The following is a 16,356-nucleotide window of genomic DNA, read 5'->3' as shown; positions in this document are numbered from 1 at the left end:
AAAAAAATTAGTATTTCAAAGATTCTTAGTACCCTACTTGGAATACCCCTTAGGAAATGCTGGTGTACAGAACTGAGGATGAAAAGCCAGTGAAGGAAAGGATATGTGTGGTAGTGGTGCTGCTGTGAGTTTTATGATGTGTGGTCTCAAGAAATAATGCCTCCTCGTCTTGAAAACCACCACCTTTGGCGTGGTCCTTTGCACAGTCCTCTCCCACATTAACTCTTGAAAAGTCCCTCTTGCCTCTGGGTACTCTTCCTCCACCATATGAAAGGAGGAGAAGCTACCTTATGGAAGACATGGGGACCAATTGAGAGCCAGCGCCAATACACAGACACCTAGGTTAGCTCGACAGGAGCTGCAGGCTAACTGCAAGTGCACATGTGACCTCAGCTGAAACCAGAACTGCTCAAATGAGCTTCCACTGAAGGGTTATGTGAATCATGAACAAAGAAATGGTTGTCTAACCTACTGAGCTATGGAATGATTTTTATTATCCATATAAAAGTATACAACACAACACAGTACAATACAATTCAAAAAGTAGGTAATAGGATATGGTCGGCATTGAAGATAGAGGAGATAATTTGTGGGACGATATCCTCAATATGAATATATGGGACCATGGAAAATCTTTTGAATGCAAATAGCTGGGTCTTGGAAGGGGTTCATTTCTCATTCATTGGAAAAATAAAGAGGAGGTGTCAAGTGTCATTATGGAGATTCCAGTCTTCAGTGACTTCATAAACTGTAGATATGTAGGTGGATGGACGCATGCCAGATGGGAACTTGGTAGCATTCTGCAGTTGTGCCTTTTGGGAAATCAGTAGCACTCTCAGTGGCTTGGATTCAACAGTTTGTTTTTCTGTCACTGACGACATGAAAAACAAACACTTGTCTTGCACCAGCACATTCTCTGACATGGCACTAGACTCATCTTAATTCCTGATGACACGGATTATCCAAAAGCTTCCCTCAACACAATGAGGTATATGTCGTAAAACGAAGACATGTCAAAAGTATGGAGGGATTGATGATATGTATCTCCAGGTTCTGAATCTAAACGCCATTTTACAAAAAATGGGGTGTTGCCAGTGAGCTGTGATTTGCTAGGCTCCAATAATACTCACACTAGTCTCAGGGGAACTTTTCCTAGTTCTATTAATTACGTTTTAGAAATGTGTTTTACACCCTTTATCTTATTGAATCTTGACAACATTTCTAAGATTTAGACATTATTTTTATCCACATTTTAGGCATGAATAAAGTGATACGGAGCTAGAGTAATTGGCCAAAGGTCCTATAGCTGATAAATGGGGGCACTGGAATTTGTACCCTGGAGAGGTTGTTTGACATCAAGTCAAGTCCTTTTCTCTCAATGATGCTGGTTCTTTTCAACTTCTTTTAAAGAGCACTGGAATCCTGTGGTGCCTCAAGAGCCACTGATCATAAAGAGGATGGAGCAGGAATAAAAGTCCCATGCTATGGTTTCAACCAGAGCACATTTATATATTATTACTAGAAATAAATAATTATGCATTATATGCTTACCTACATATATAATACAATATAGATGTGGGATCCATTTAAAATTGTGTTTTAAAAAATCCCCAAACACTGTATCATACCATGCTATCTCCTAATACTGCCAAAACGTCTTGAAGTTTCTATGCTTTCGTGGGTCTCCAACAGTGTGAAACCTCCCTTGACCTGCTAGCCAGCCTTCAGAAGAAGGAGCAGCTGGGAATCATTGCCCTGGGGATGCTCTGGGCTCCAGAACAGGGCTAAGTATCTGCCATGACCCCTGGCAACCTTGCTGTCTGTGTCTCCCTAAAGCTTATTAAATTATCCACAGTACCTGCAGCCTTCTCATTGTAATGACAACTCTTTGAATTATCTCCCATGAGAGAAGTGATGTCTTCGCCAAATATCTTCAGACAATTTTCATACAAAAATTGTATAAGAGAAGCCTGTAATGCAAAAAGAACACAATGGGGTGCTCTTTTTCATATGGAAGAGTTATAAGTCACATTTTGTTTATAAACCTTGGATCTAACCAAAACTGTGAAAGACTTCTATGAAAAATTCAGAGTTGATAAAAATATATAGAAACCCAATTTCTCTAATAAAATAACATAGAGTGATACTTTCCATTGTACTTTGAGTACAGATTTTAAAATACTACTAGTCAGTGGGCTAAAGTCCTAATTTGTGGCATAATTTAATAGCTAATATTGTGATACCAATGGTTACACCTTAAAACTAGGATAGCTTTCAAAGTAATCTACCTTCTGAAAGTTTACTTATTTTGTAAATATTTGCTTCCAGAAAATATTGGGATGTAACTTAGTATAATATATGATAAAAAGGTATAAAGCAGAGACAAATTCGTATGAAATCAATTTCTTAAATAGGGCAGAATATTTTTTGGAAAGTGCATATTCCTGTGGATTTTTTTCTATGTTTTCTTTTGTTTTGTTTTTGAGTAAAACCTCACAGGGATGGGGAGAAAACATGTCTGTCTCTCTAACCGAAGTCCCTTCTCATGTCTCGCTTTGCCTAAAGCTGGCTCTTGGCATGAGCTTGGGGGAAAAGCTGTCATCTTATTAGGCATGTGTGGCTTCATTAGGATGTTCTGGAATATCTCTCTAGTTTCTGTCTGATGTAGCGGAGGCAAAACAGTAGCCAAGTATTTTTCTAAATGAGCCAAGACTTGCAGAGCAAAGCCAATGTGTTTGGAGCCATGGGTGCTCATAGTGCCCGAGGCACCTAGGATGTGCCAGTAAGGACCACAGAAGCCAGGGGTTGTTATCATTGTGTCATGAAGAAACCATGGCTTTGCCCAAGGTTACAAGCTCCCGCCTCAAGGATAAGGCTGAAATCTGACCTTGGCTTGTCAAACTCTGGAGCCCAGGTCTTTTCTACCATATTACATCATTCTCTCTCTCTTTTGTTTAGTCAGTCTAGTATTGAATCTCCTGGATGGGAAAGAAGCAACTCAACTGCCCTGCGTTTCCCACTTTAACAACACCCCTTCCCAGATTCCACCAGAGAAGGATAACAAACTCTGCAATTCCAAGGAAGCCTATGAAGATGTGCACTTTTCAGAACTGATCCATCCAATTGACTACTACACATTTCAGGTTCAAAGCATGGATTCTAAACCTCAGGGGACACATATGAGAGCTCTCCCTACCTTTTTTATGAAGTTCTCTTCCAATTCCAAGCTGCCACAATTAGGTGGACAAAGAATGCTTGGGGCTATACACACTGATAAATCATAAGCTGATATCTGGTTGGGTGAGGATTCTTGCTCAATGTTGTGTAGCACTCCGAAAAGGTATCGCAAGACAACCACATTCACATTTGGCAGCTGAGCTAGAAGCCTAAAGTCAGAAGGATGTACTTTTGAATAAGGCAAGTCATTGCACTTAGCAGCTGGAAGTATAGAGATGGAGAGCAGAGAACATCTTTCTAGATCTAGTACACAGCCTGCTGTAGCAGAGTTCCAGGCATGAACGTATACAAAAATGTTTTACCGAATTCAATTTCTGAGATAACCCACTCTGTTTAAATCATTGACAAACTGAAGGTTATACCACAGACTGTTGATGCTCTGGCATCTCTTTTAGGCCACTGACTTTTGTTTACCAGTTTCATATATACAGAAGATGTATAATGGCTAAGGAGTCCACATTAATAAGGTCTGGAGAAGAGCAATAATAGCCATAAGGCATGCCTGTATTCTGAAACTGGCCTCCATGGGTGTGAAGAATTGAAACTATTTGGCATTGAATATTGTTTTAGTGGTCAAAGAGGCAAGAAGGAAGCCAGTATTTTCCTAATAGTATATTGGCTGTATTTCTGAGCCATGACCAGAGTAGAGTACTTATTGCATCATTACCTCTGGGCTGCATTTATTTTCTCCTCCTCGGTCATTTCGTCAAGAACACCAAGCCATTTTTCGTAGAGTTCCGATGAAAGTAAACTTCCTTCGATATTTTCAAGAAAATCCTTATGTGGATAGAAAAATAAATCAATACATGCAAACAGACACACTCACACAGACGCAGACACACACACACACACAAATATATAGGTATATATGATACAAAATATATATTGGAAATATCACAGAGAAAACACTTAGTTCAAAACTTCAGTTCAGTCCCTAATTTCTTCCTAGATACCCGAACTGTGACCCACACGGAGTTCACCTCATACTCTCCATTGACTTGCACGTGCAAAAGCAGGTTGTGGATTTTCTCCAACAAAAACGAAAGCATCAAAGCAGAGCCTACGCTTCAGTGGAAAGGAAGACAAAGCTCCCTTCTATCATATGGCACTTACTCTCTTGTGTGCTTTTTTGCAAACTACTACAAAAGCTACTCTCATAATTGCTTCATTCTTCCTTTCCTTAACTATACAAAAGTAGATGGTCTAATGGCAAACTCATGATGTTCCTGTGGATGTATTCATTTCTAGTGTAGACCAATTCTCCAGATAGTTTGACATCATACTATTCAGGCCAAGGTTGCAGAGTCTGTTCCTCCACAAAGATTAGTCAACTTTAAGTAGGGAAAGCTTCAGAAATGTCTAAGAACTCTATGCACACGTGGTAACCATCCTAGGCTGTGCCTATAACACGGCAATAGAAAAGACCCTACTAAACCTTGCTAGAAACATCAATTGCAGGTGTGCACCTTCAAGAGGGCAACACTTATCATGCTATTCGAGTACCTAATGTGTCATCATTCTTTCTCCTGTGTCTTGATGCCTATATATATATATATATATTTACTGGTGTGTTTTACTGTAGCCCGGTGTAGTAGTGGTCAGGGACTATTGCTATTTATCATATAGTTGGACAGTAATGGGGGACAAGGAAAGACCACTTGTGACAAGGAAGGACCAAATATGACCTTGGTTCTAAGAGTGCCATCATTACTGCCTTCACATACTTTTGTTCAGAGCTGTTAGCAAGTGCCAAGGTAGATGGATTAAATTCTTTGTTCTAGTTCTCACTTCTTTCTCCATTAGCATTTTAGCAATAGAATGGGATATCTGTGATGTAGCTGTATAATTTCCAAATTAATCTCGTTCTTGAGTCATTCTACTGAATTTTCAGAATACTAAAGTACTTTTGTCTCTTGAACCTACTCCAAAAGTTAGATTGATCAAAAGAGGCATGTAGCTAGAGCTGGTTACCGTGTCATTATAACCTTGGATTTTGGGCTAGACATCACAAATATTAACAAAAGGATACCTAAGATCTGGTGAAAGGAGACACAAATGGCGAAATCCTTCCTCCATGACTTATAAAGTAAAAGGCACTAAGAAACAGGAGACAATGATGGTTAAGAATGATTTGGTCGCCTCACTGAGCCTTTTTGTATCCCTCATAAAGTAAACATTTGCTTACTATTGTGAACTTCTAGATCTATTCTCAAATTTTTCATGTGATTTTTCTTTTGGAAACTGCCTTCATTAGGAGTGTGGTGAGGTAATCATCAGGAACAGGATGTTTTCTTTGGTAAATGTTATGAAAGTGTCAATGTATATTTTGAAATTTCTTATTATTATAGTAGTCACATTAGTACTAGTATTTTGCATGGAGTCACCAGCTGGGAGGTGTGTGGTGAAAACAGAAAGTATCTCTAATGTAAGGGGCTTTTTCCTTCTACAGTATCTTCCTTAAATTTTTATTTCATGAAGTGTTTTCCATCTGACCAGTTCTTAAACAGTTATGCCTATGTTGGTTCTTGGGCAATCATAATGAAAGACACCATCACAGCTTGAGTAACTCATATGTGGATAAAGCTAGAACTTTCCCCACCTTTAAAACAGATGGTACCAGAAGAACAGATTCACTGTCCAAGTTCACTCTGTGCCTAGAATTTAGTTTCTCTTTTAGGATTCTGCATGATTTTATACTGGCTGATTTTCTGAAGATGCCTTCCATGAGTGGTCCTTTTTGATTGATAAAGGAAAGCATATAATGTAGGAAAAAAAGAAGAGTATATGGCATTTCATATCTCAAGCCCAGAGCAAAAGCTTGCTTCCTTTTTGAAAGAGCTAGGCTATCGGATGGTATACAGTTTTAGAGCTGCAGAAGTAAAGTCAATTTAGATTCTTTAGTCAATGTGTCTCTATAGTTTCTACCCAAAATCCACGTTACAGTCATACACTGAAACTTTGTAATCACTTATTTAAATCAGATTTTTTCATTGAATTTACTTTTAAATCAAACTTCTGTGTTTCAAGGTCTTGTGGAATCCTCGCCAGGTCTCCTACTTTATCAGTCTTTTTTCATTATTCCCTTCCATAGATGCACTTCCCCATATATGGAAATCTTTTGTATACTCATTTCCCATTAGTTGATTCCTCTTTAAGTGATTGTATCCTCCAATCCTACTATCTCTATTTCCCTTCCTCTTTAAAAGAATAGCTCAAATGCTCTCTTATTCTCTGATTACATTCCCTTCATGAGTCTTTCAACCGTCCTTTGCTCTATCTTCATGCCCTCTCCCTGCAGTGTAGAAAGATAATAAGGGCTGGAGTCAGATGGACCAAGGGTTCAGAAACCTACTCTGCTTCTGATCTATTGTGTGACCTGGGGCACATGCGAACTGTACTGAAAACTTTCTAATCCATTTATAATGTGTGGAGGATGACAGTTATAGCTACCCCCTAAAATTGCTGTGATGCAAGGACTGGGGTAGTAGCAAGCATGGAACTAACGTGGTTAATTTCTTCACACCTAGGATAACATTCCCAAATCTAGTGCAGGGTTGCAGAGGTCCTGGATACTCCGCAGTTTCCATACTGACAAGTCAGTATACCGATTTCAGATAACACAGGCCAAACTCTGTGGCTGTCATTTAACATGCTCTTTTAGAATTAGCAGATTAATATATGCCTCAGGGTGAGTCTTTATGCTTAGGTAAGATGTTTTCAGTTGTTAGATTAAGTAGACTCCATTGAAGGAGACCTGAGACTACTGTGAGTTCAGGAAGACAACAGCAGAATGTGAAGATGATTCATGCACACAGAGTCCATTTTGACTGATCTGAACAGGCCTACATGGGTCTCTGTGGAAAGAAGTGGAATGGACAAAACGTCGTTCTGTGTATTGGTCTCATGACTCTGTAGGAGGTAAATCAAATGACACTAGCAAAGGTTCTCAGCCAAAGCCAGGTGCTGTCTAATGATTTCTCCATTTGTGGGTAGGTTTGCATGAGGACACTTGGCCTCTCCGAGGTCCCTCTCCTCAGGAAGGCAATAAAAGACCATACTGAGACCTACCAGTATTGGGAAGGGGAAGTTGTCCTTATGAAAGATATCCGTGAGGGAAACTCCAAAGAGCTGTCCTGGTTTTTCAGACAGTGCAGCTCTGCACTGGTTGTTCTGGCAAGTGCCAGCACAGTGGCAAAATGCCGAGTTCGTGAAAGCACTGCTTTCCTTGGTGTTCTGGTCTGAATCTAAGGAAGAAGGGAGATTAGTGTTTTTTTAATTCACTTAGACATATTTTCACCATTGCCATTATACAGCATGTTCATTGTATAGGCTAGAAGAGGGAAACTGAGTCATTTCTTGTGCAGAGCTCTCCACGTTCTGATATTGGCTAACAGCATCCTCATGGCATTGGTGAGTTCTTGCCAATAACATTCAGACTGATGGGTAAACCTGGGACTTGATCAGACTCAGGGTGATTATTTCCTTGGCCATCAGTTACTGCCATTACACTGATCTGGAGGCACTGAAACTGTAGATGTTTGCTTTCTACTGGTGTGATCAGTGGGTTCAGGTATCAGACCTGATTTTATTTTTTTATTTTTTATTTTTTTCTGATTTTAAAAGCTATAAGTTTTTGGTATGCAAATCAAGCTGAGTTTGGTAATCCTGTGCTTTCACAGCCAGGCTCCCCTCAGCCTCAGATTCTCTCCTTGGCTTTCTGAGTGCTCAAGTTTCTACCATCCAAAGGAATTGCCTCTCAGGACACAATCTGCCTGACCCCTACTTCTCTGGTTCCTCTGCTCTGGGCCATCTTCAAGGACGACTTTCTGCAGTCAGGGTCCTTGGGAAGTAGTCATCACATGCTGGCTATGTGGTGGCTGTGTTCTCTTGTCATACCCCACCAACCCACCCATAGATGATGTTTTTGGTTAAATAGGTTTAACATTTACTGAAAAGAGCCTAAGCCACAATGAAGTGTGGAAACACACTTCCTCACACACACACTCAAACATACATGTATATATACACCTACACACAAGTACAAGGCTTGAAAGAAAACATAGAAAATGCAAAACAATAAGAGGTTAGGAATGCATTTATAGACCACCAGTTTCCAGAGATGATTTTCAACTACTCAACATTCCCTATTGAAGGAAGAACTTTCCAAAGAAAAGGAGATCAGCAGTGAAAAGCTGAGTTCAAATTTCTACTGCTCAGCAGTGAATGTTTCCCTTTGAAGATACCTTAACATTGCTTAAATAACCGATTGTTTTAAGAGTCAACAGATGAGCCAAGCTGTCGAAGGATAAAAAGATGAGGAACATTTCAACAAATAACCTTAAACGCTGGGCAATTTGGCTTTTCTGGGATGTAGTACGTGCATGAGCACCTCCACTCATGTGGGGCCAGCACTGCACCAGAAGCATCTTGGTTCTGCGACTTAGCAAGCTCAGCATTTTAAAGCTTTGGTTTGCTCAACTTTAACGTAAATGATGCTGTCTACACCAAGTTAAACTAAATATATAAGATACTATTCGGCACAAGGCAATAAATGTTCCCAGGATCATTAATGAATGGGGTCGCTTCAAAAGGGTCGAATAATGTGAAATATATGTGGAAGAAAACTGGGGCATTTGACTTCCAAAAGGAAAGTAAGAATTTCCTAGACCTATTTCACAAGGGAACCGTTCCTGGGAAAGGGAAAACAATGCATGGATCATATATTCTATATGCACTGATAGCAATCCCCGTCTACACGCTGGCATGATTCAGAAATGTACAGTTCTGTAGTTCTAAATAGCTCACTTGATGCCTAGTTTGATTCTCTGTTCTGAGACTGGTAGTGATTTAGGTTTTCTTAATTGCCCCCATGAGTGTGTCTATGTTCCGGAGTCTTCTGGTGCAGGACAAGTTGTAAAATGGTGAAGTGCCACTTATCTAATTGCTCTGTGTCATTGATGTATATAAATAGCTGCTGAGGTGTCCAAACTGCTCTCTGGTCCTGGGAAATTGGCCTGTACTCTTATTGCTGAGGCATGTCTCTCACACCCAGTGGCTTTTTATTTCTTCCATACTATTCTGGGACTGATGGAGATACATGTTCCATGTTGAGGTATTAGAAACTCTGCATGGACATAGAGGGCCCCATAGTTCTTAGACATGTCAGCTCACTATTCTGTGAGGATTTTCTGCTTCCATTTGGTTTCCATGCAGGAAATGGTGCAGATATCCCATGTACCTACCAAAGGTTTTAGGCTTTTTTCCCGTGAGATTGCCACCGAAATCTTCTACTCTATGCCATGAATCATTTCTGTTTCCTATAAAGCTAACACTGTAAAACTCATAAGCAACATGGAGATCCCTTTTCCTCATATTCTCCTCTTGCTTCTATTCCCTGAGGAGGTGATTTAATTGTTTCTGAAGGCAGCTTAAGGTAGGAAGCAGGATGAGGGAAGGAATATCTCAGGTAAAAAAAAAATTAGTATTTCAAAGATACTTCCTACCCTACTTGGAATACCCCTTAGGAAATGCTGGTGTACAGAACTGAGGATGAAAAGCCAGTGAAGGAAAGGATATGTGTGGTAGTGGTGCTGCTGTGAGTTTTATGATGTGTGGTCTCAAGAAATAATGCCTCCTTGTCTTGAAAACCACCACCTTTGGCGTGGTCCTTTGCACAGTCCTCTCCCACATTAACTCTTGAAAAGTCCCTCTTGCCTCTGGGTACTCTTCCTCCACCATATGAAAGGAGGAGAAGCTATCTTATGGAAGACATGGGGACCAATTGAAAGCCAGCGCCAATACACAGAAACCTAGGTTAGCTCGACAGGAGCTGCAGGCTAACTGGAAGTGCACAGGTGACCTCAGCTGAAACCAGAACTGATCAAATGAGCTTCCACTGAAGGGTTATGTGAATCATAAACAAAGAAATGGTTGTCTAACCTACTGAGCTATGGAATTATTTTTATTATCCATAAAAAGGAAACAACACAACACAGTACAATACAATTCAAAAAGTATGTCATAGGATATGGTCGGCATTGAAGATAGAGGAGATAATTTGTGGGAAGATATCCTCAATATGAATATATGGGACCAAGGAAAATCTTTTGAATGCAAATAGCTGGGTCTTGGAAGGGGTTCATTTCTCATTCATTGGGAAAATAAAGAGGAGGTGTCAAGTGTCATTATGGAGATTCCAGTCTTCAGTGCCTTACTAAACTGTAGACATGTAGGTGGATGGACCACATGGGGACTTGGTAGCATTCTGCAGTTGTGCTCTTCTGGAAATCACTATCACTCTCAGTGGCTTGGATTCAACAGTTTGTTTTTCTGTCACTGAGGACATCAAAAACAAACACTTGTCTTGCACCAGCATATTCTCTGACTTGGCACTAGACTCATCTTAATTCCTGATGACATGGATTACCCTAAAGATTTCCTGAACACAATGAGGTATATGTTGTAAAACGAAGACATCAAAAGTATGGAGGGATTGATGATATGTGTCTCCAGGTTCTGAATCTAAACTTTATTTACAAAATGGGGTGTTGCCAGTGAGCTGTGATTAGCTAGGCTCCAATAATACTCACACTAGTCTCAGGGGAAATTCTCCTAGTTTTATTATTTGCATTTTAGAAATGTTTTTACATCCTTTATGTTATTGAATCTTGACAACACTTCTAAGATTTAGGCATTATTTTTATCCACATTTTAGGCATGAATAAAGTGATACGGAGCTAGAGTAATTGGCCAAAGGTCCTATAGCTGATAAATGGGGGCACTGGAATTTGTACTCTGGAGAGGTTGTTTGACATCAAGTCAAGTCCTTTTCTCTCAATGATGCTGGTTCTTTTCAACTCATTTTCAAGAGCACTGGAATCCTATGGTGCCTCAAGAGCCACTGATCAAAAAGAGGATGGAGGAGGAATAAAAGTCCCATGCTCTGGTTTCAACCAAAGTAGAAATAAATAATTATGCATTATATGCTGATCTACATATATAATACAATATAGATGTAGGATCCATTTAAAATTGTGTTTTAAAAAATCCCCAAACACTGTATCATTCCATGCTATCTCCTAATACTGCCAAAACGTCTTGAACTTTCTAAGCTTTCGTGGGTCTCCAACAGTGTGAAACCTCCCTTGACCTGCTAGCCAGCCTTCAGAAGAAGGAGCAGCTGGGAATCATTGCCCTGGGCATGCTCTGGGCTCCAGAACAGGGCTAAGTATCTGCCATGACCCCTGACAACCTTGCTGCCTGTGTCTCCCTAAAGCCTATTAAATTATCCACAGTACCTGCAGCCTTCTCATTGTAATGACAATTCTTTGAATTCTCTCCCAAGAGAGAAGTGATGTCTTCGCCAAATATCTTCAAGCAATTTTGAATCATAAACTGTATGAGAGAAGCCTGTAATGCAAAAAGAACACAGTGGGGTGCTCTTTTTCATATGGAAGAGTTATAGGTCACATTTTGTTTATAAACCTTGGATCTAACCAAAACTGTGAAAGACTTCTATGAAAAATTTAGAGTTGATAAAAATATATAGAAACCCAAGTTCTCTAATAAGATAACTTAGAGTGATACTTTCTATTGTACTTTGGGTACAGATTTTAAAATACTAGTAGTCAGTGGACTAAACTCCTACTTTGTGGCCTAGTTTAATACCTAACATTGTGATACCAATGGTTTCATCGTTAAAACTAGGACAGCTTTCAAGGTAACCTGCCTTCTTAAACTTTACTTATTGTGTAAAATTTTGCTTCTAGAAAATATTGGGTTGTAACTTAGGATAATATCTCATTAAAATGTGTAAAACATATATGAAATCCATTTCTAAAATAGGGAAGAATGTTTTTTGGAAAGTGGATATTCCTGTGGATTTTTCTTTTTTGATGTTTTCTTTTGCTTGGTTTTTGAGTAAAAATCACAGGTCTGGAGAGAAACATGTCTGTCTGTCTAACCACAGTCCCTACTCATGTCTTGCTTTGCCGAATGCTAGCTCTCAGCATGAGCTTGGGGAAAACCTGTCATCTTATTAGGTATGTGTGGCTTCATTAGAATGTTTTGGAATATCTCACTAGTTTCTGTCGGATGTAGCAGAGGCAAAACTGTAGCCAAGTATTTTTCTAAAAGAGCCACAACTTGCAGAGCAAGGCCAATGTGTTTGGAGCCATGGGCACTCATAGTGCCCAAGTCACCTAGGATGTGCCAGTAAGAACCACAGGAGCTGGGGTTTGTTACCATGGTGTCATGAGGAAGCCATGGCTTTGCCCAAAGTTCCAATCTCTCTCCTCAAGGATCAGGCTGAGAGTTGAACCTTGGCTTGTCAAACTCCGGAGCCCAGGTCTTTTCTATCATATTATGCCACTCTTCTCTCTCTTTTGTTTAGTCAGTCTAGTATTGAATCTCTTGGATGGGAAAGAAGCAACTCAACTGCTCTGCATTTCGCAATTTAACAACACCCCTTCCCATATTCCACCAGAGTAGGATAAAGAAGTCTGCCATTCCAAGGAAGGCAATGAAGATGTGCACTTTTCAGAACTGTTCCTTCGAATTTACTACTACATATTTCAGACTCAAAGCATGGATTCTAAACCACAGGGGACACATATGAGAGATCTCTCTACCTTCTTAATCAAGTTGTCTTCCTATTCCAAGCTGCAGGAAACGGGTGGACAAAGCAGACTTGGAGCTATACACATTGATAAATCATAAGCTGTCATCTGATTGGATGAGGATTGTTGCTCAATGTTGTAGAGCACGCCGAAAAGGTATCGCAAGAGGACAACATTCGCTTTTGGCAGCTGTGTTAGAAGCCTAAATCAGAAAGATGCACTTTTGAATAAGGCAAGTCATTGCACTTAGCAGCTTGAAGTATAGAGACGGAGAGCAGAGAACATCTCTCTAGATCCAGTATACAACCTGCTGTAGCAGAGTTCCAGGCATTAACGTATAGAAATATGTTTTACCGAATTCAATTTCTGAGCTAACTCTCTCTGGTTAAATGTTTGACAAACTGAAGGTTATACCACAGGCTGTTGATGCTCTGGCATCTCTCTTAGGCCACTGACTTTTGTCTACCAGTTTCATATATAAGAGAAGTTGTACAATGGCTAAGGAGTCTACTTAATAAGGTCAGGAGAAGTACAATAATAGCCATAAGGCATGCCTGTATTCTGAAACTGGCCTCCATGGGTGAGAAGAATTGAAACCATTTGGCATTGTATGTTCTCATTGATTTGGGGAATATAAATAATAGTGAAAGGGAATATAAGGGAAGGTAGAAGAAATGTGTGGGAAATATCAGAAAGGGAGATAGAACATAAAGACTCTTAACTCTGGGAAATGAACTAGGGGTGATGGAAGGGGAGGAGGGTGGGGGGTAGGGGTGAATGGGTGACGGGCACTGAGGGGGGCACTTGATGGGATGAGCACTGGGTGTTATTCTGTATGTTGGCAAATTGAACACAAATAAATAACAATTAAATATATTATTAAAAAAAGAAACCATTTGGCATTGAATGTTATTTTAGTGGTCAAAGTGGCAAGAAGGAAGCCAATATTTTCCTAATAGTATATTGGCTGTATTTCTGAGCCATGACCAGAGTAGAGTAATTATTGCATCATTACCTCCGGGCTGCATTTATTTTTTCCTTCTCAGTGACTTCGTCAAGAACACAAAGCCATTTTTCGTAGAGGTCCGATGAAAGTAAACTTCCTTCGATATTTTCAAGAAAATCCTTATGTGGATAAAAAAAAACACACACACACACAAATATACACAGAAACACACACACACACATATGTATATTTAATACAAAATATATATTGGAAATATCACAGAGAAAACACTTAGGTGAAATCTTCAGTTGATTCCTACTTCCTTCATAGATACCCAAACTGTGACCCACATGGGGCTCAGCTCTGACTCTCCATTGACTTGCACGTGCAAAAGCAGGTGTGTGGCTTTTCTCTGACAAAAATGAAAGCATCAAAGCAGAGCTTAGCCTTCAGTGGAAAGGAAGACAAAGCTCCCTTCTATCATAGGGCACTTGCTCTTTTGTGTGCTTTTCTGCAAACTACTACAAAAGCTACTCTCATAATTGCATCATTCTTCCTTTCCTGAACTATACAAAAGTAGAGAATCTAATGGCAAACTCATGATGTATTCATTTCTAGTGTAGGATGTATCCATTTCTAGTGTAGGTCAATTCTCCAGATAGTTTGACATGATACTATTCAGGCCAAGGTTGCAGATTCTGTTCCTCCACAAAGATTAGTCAACTTTAGGTAGGGAAAGCTTCAGAAATGTCTAAGAACTCTATGCACACGTGGTCACCATCTTCCTAGCCTGTGCCTATAACACGGGAATAGAAAAGACCCTACTAAGTCTTGCTAGAAACATCAATTCCATGTGTGCACCTTCAAGAGGGCAACACTTACCATGGTATTCAAGTACCTAATGGATTATCATTCTTTTCCTTGTGTCTTGAAGCCTATATATATATTTGCTGTGTGTTTTACTCTAGCCCAGTGTAGTAGTGGTCAGAGACTATTGGTATCTTTTGTGTAGTTAAACAGTAATGGGGGACAAGGAAAGACCAAATGTGGCAAGGAAGGACCACATATGACCTTGATTCTAAGAGTGTCATCATTACTGCCTTCACGTAGTTTTGTTCAGAGCTGTTAGCAAGTGCCAAGCTAGATGGATTAAATTCTTTGTTCTAGTTCTCACTTCTTTCTCCATTCCCATTTTAGCAATAGAATGGGATATCTGTGATGTAGCTGTATAATTTCCAAATTAATCTAGTTCTTGAGTCCTTCTACTGAATTTTCAGAATACAAAAGTACTTTTGTCTCTTGCACCTACTCCAAAAGTTAGATTTATCAAAACAGGCATGTATCTAGAGCTGGTTACCATGTCGTTATAACCTTGGATGGTGGGATAGACATCTCAAACATTAACTAAAGGATGCCTAGGATGTGGTGAAAGGAGACACAAATGGCGAAATCCTTCCTCCATGACTTATAAAGTAAAAGGCACTAAGAAACAGGAGACAATGCGACAATGATAGTTAAGAATGATTGGTTGCCTCACTGAGCCTTTTTTAGATTCCTCATAAAATAAACATTTGCTTACTATTGTGAACTTCCATACCTATCTTCAAATGTTTAATATGATTTTTCTTTTGGAAACTGCCTTCATTAGGAGTGTGGTGAAGAAGCCATCAAAAGCAGGATGTTTGCTTTGGTAAACATTATGTATGTATCAGTGTATATTTTGAAATTTCTTATTATTACTAGTAATCATATTAGTATTAGTATTTTGCATGGAGTCTTCAGGGGCGTGGTGTGTGGTGAAAACAGAAAGTATTTCTAATGTATTGGGCTTTTAACTCCTACAGTAGATTCCTTAAATTTTGAATTCATGAAGTGTTTTCCGAATTGAGAAGTTCTCAATCAGTTCTGCCCATGTCGCTCCTTGGGCAATCATAATGAAAGACACCAATCACAGCTTGACTTACTCATGTGCGGATAAAGTTAGAACTTTCCCCACCTTTAAAACAAATGCTACCACAAGAACAGATTTGCTGTAATGCCTCACTCTGTCTCCAGAATTTAGTTTCTTCCTTAGGATTCTGCATGCCTTTATACTACCTGGTTTTCTGAATATGCCTTCCGTGAGTGGTCCTTTCTCATTGATAAAGGACAGCATATCCTGAGAGAAAAAAAGAAGAGTATATGGCATTTCATATCCCAAGCCCAGAGTAAAAGCTTGCTACCTTTTTGAAAGAGCTAGGCGATGTGATGGTATACGGTGTTAGAGCTGGAAGGACTAAAGTCAATTTAGATTCTTTAATCAATGTCTCCCTATACTTTCTACCCAAAATCCACCTGACAGTCATACGCTGAAACATTGTAATCACTTATTTTAATCAGATTTTTTTCTCATTGAATTTACCCTTTTAAATCGAACTCCCGTGTTTCAAGGCCTTGTGGAATCCTCGCCTGATTCCTTGTGGAATCAGTCTTGATTCCTTATTCCCTTACATAGATGCACTTCCCCAAGTATGGAAATCTTTTTGCCATACTCATTTCCCATTTGTTGATTCTTCT

General features: G+C 39.6%; 2 protein-coding genes across 2 annotated transcripts in view; both read right to left on the bottom strand.

Annotated features, from left to right (window-relative positions):
* The window catches only part of LOC140598506 (rho GTPase-activating protein 20-like), a 65,056-nt gene extending 49,335 nt beyond the window's left edge, over positions 1–15,721 (bottom strand). The window contains exons 1-7 of the mRNA XM_072755335.1: positions 13,870–15,721; positions 12,867–13,056; positions 11,535–11,646; positions 7,306–7,481; positions 3,905–4,014; positions 3,197–3,386; positions 1,859–1,970 (exon numbers count right to left, since the gene is read on the bottom strand). Coding sequence (XP_072611436.1) covers positions 1,859–1,970; positions 3,197–3,386; positions 3,905–4,014; positions 7,306–7,481; positions 11,535–11,628 — 682 coding nt within the window. The 5' untranslated portion in view covers positions 11,629–11,646; positions 12,867–13,056; positions 13,870–15,721. The remainder of the gene's footprint in view (positions 1–1,858; positions 1,971–3,196; positions 3,387–3,904; positions 4,015–7,305; positions 7,482–11,534; positions 11,647–12,866; positions 13,057–13,869) is intronic.
* LOC140598702 (rho GTPase-activating protein 20-like) overlaps positions 13,882–16,356 on the bottom strand; it is a 44,690-nt gene continuing 42,215 nt past the window's right edge. Inside the window, exon 16 of the mRNA XM_072757228.1 lies at positions 13,882–15,958. Coding sequence (XP_072613329.1) covers positions 15,761–15,958 — 198 coding nt within the window. The 3' untranslated portion in view covers positions 13,882–15,760. The remainder of the gene's footprint in view (positions 15,959–16,356) is intronic.

The sequence above is a fragment of the Vulpes vulpes genome, chromosome 4, assembly GCF_048418805.1.
Source record: "Vulpes vulpes isolate BD-2025 chromosome 4, VulVul3, whole genome shotgun sequence".
NCBI lineage: Eukaryota > Metazoa > Chordata > Mammalia > Carnivora > Canidae > Vulpes > Vulpes vulpes.
This window is presented reverse-complemented; position numbering and strand designations above follow the sequence as displayed.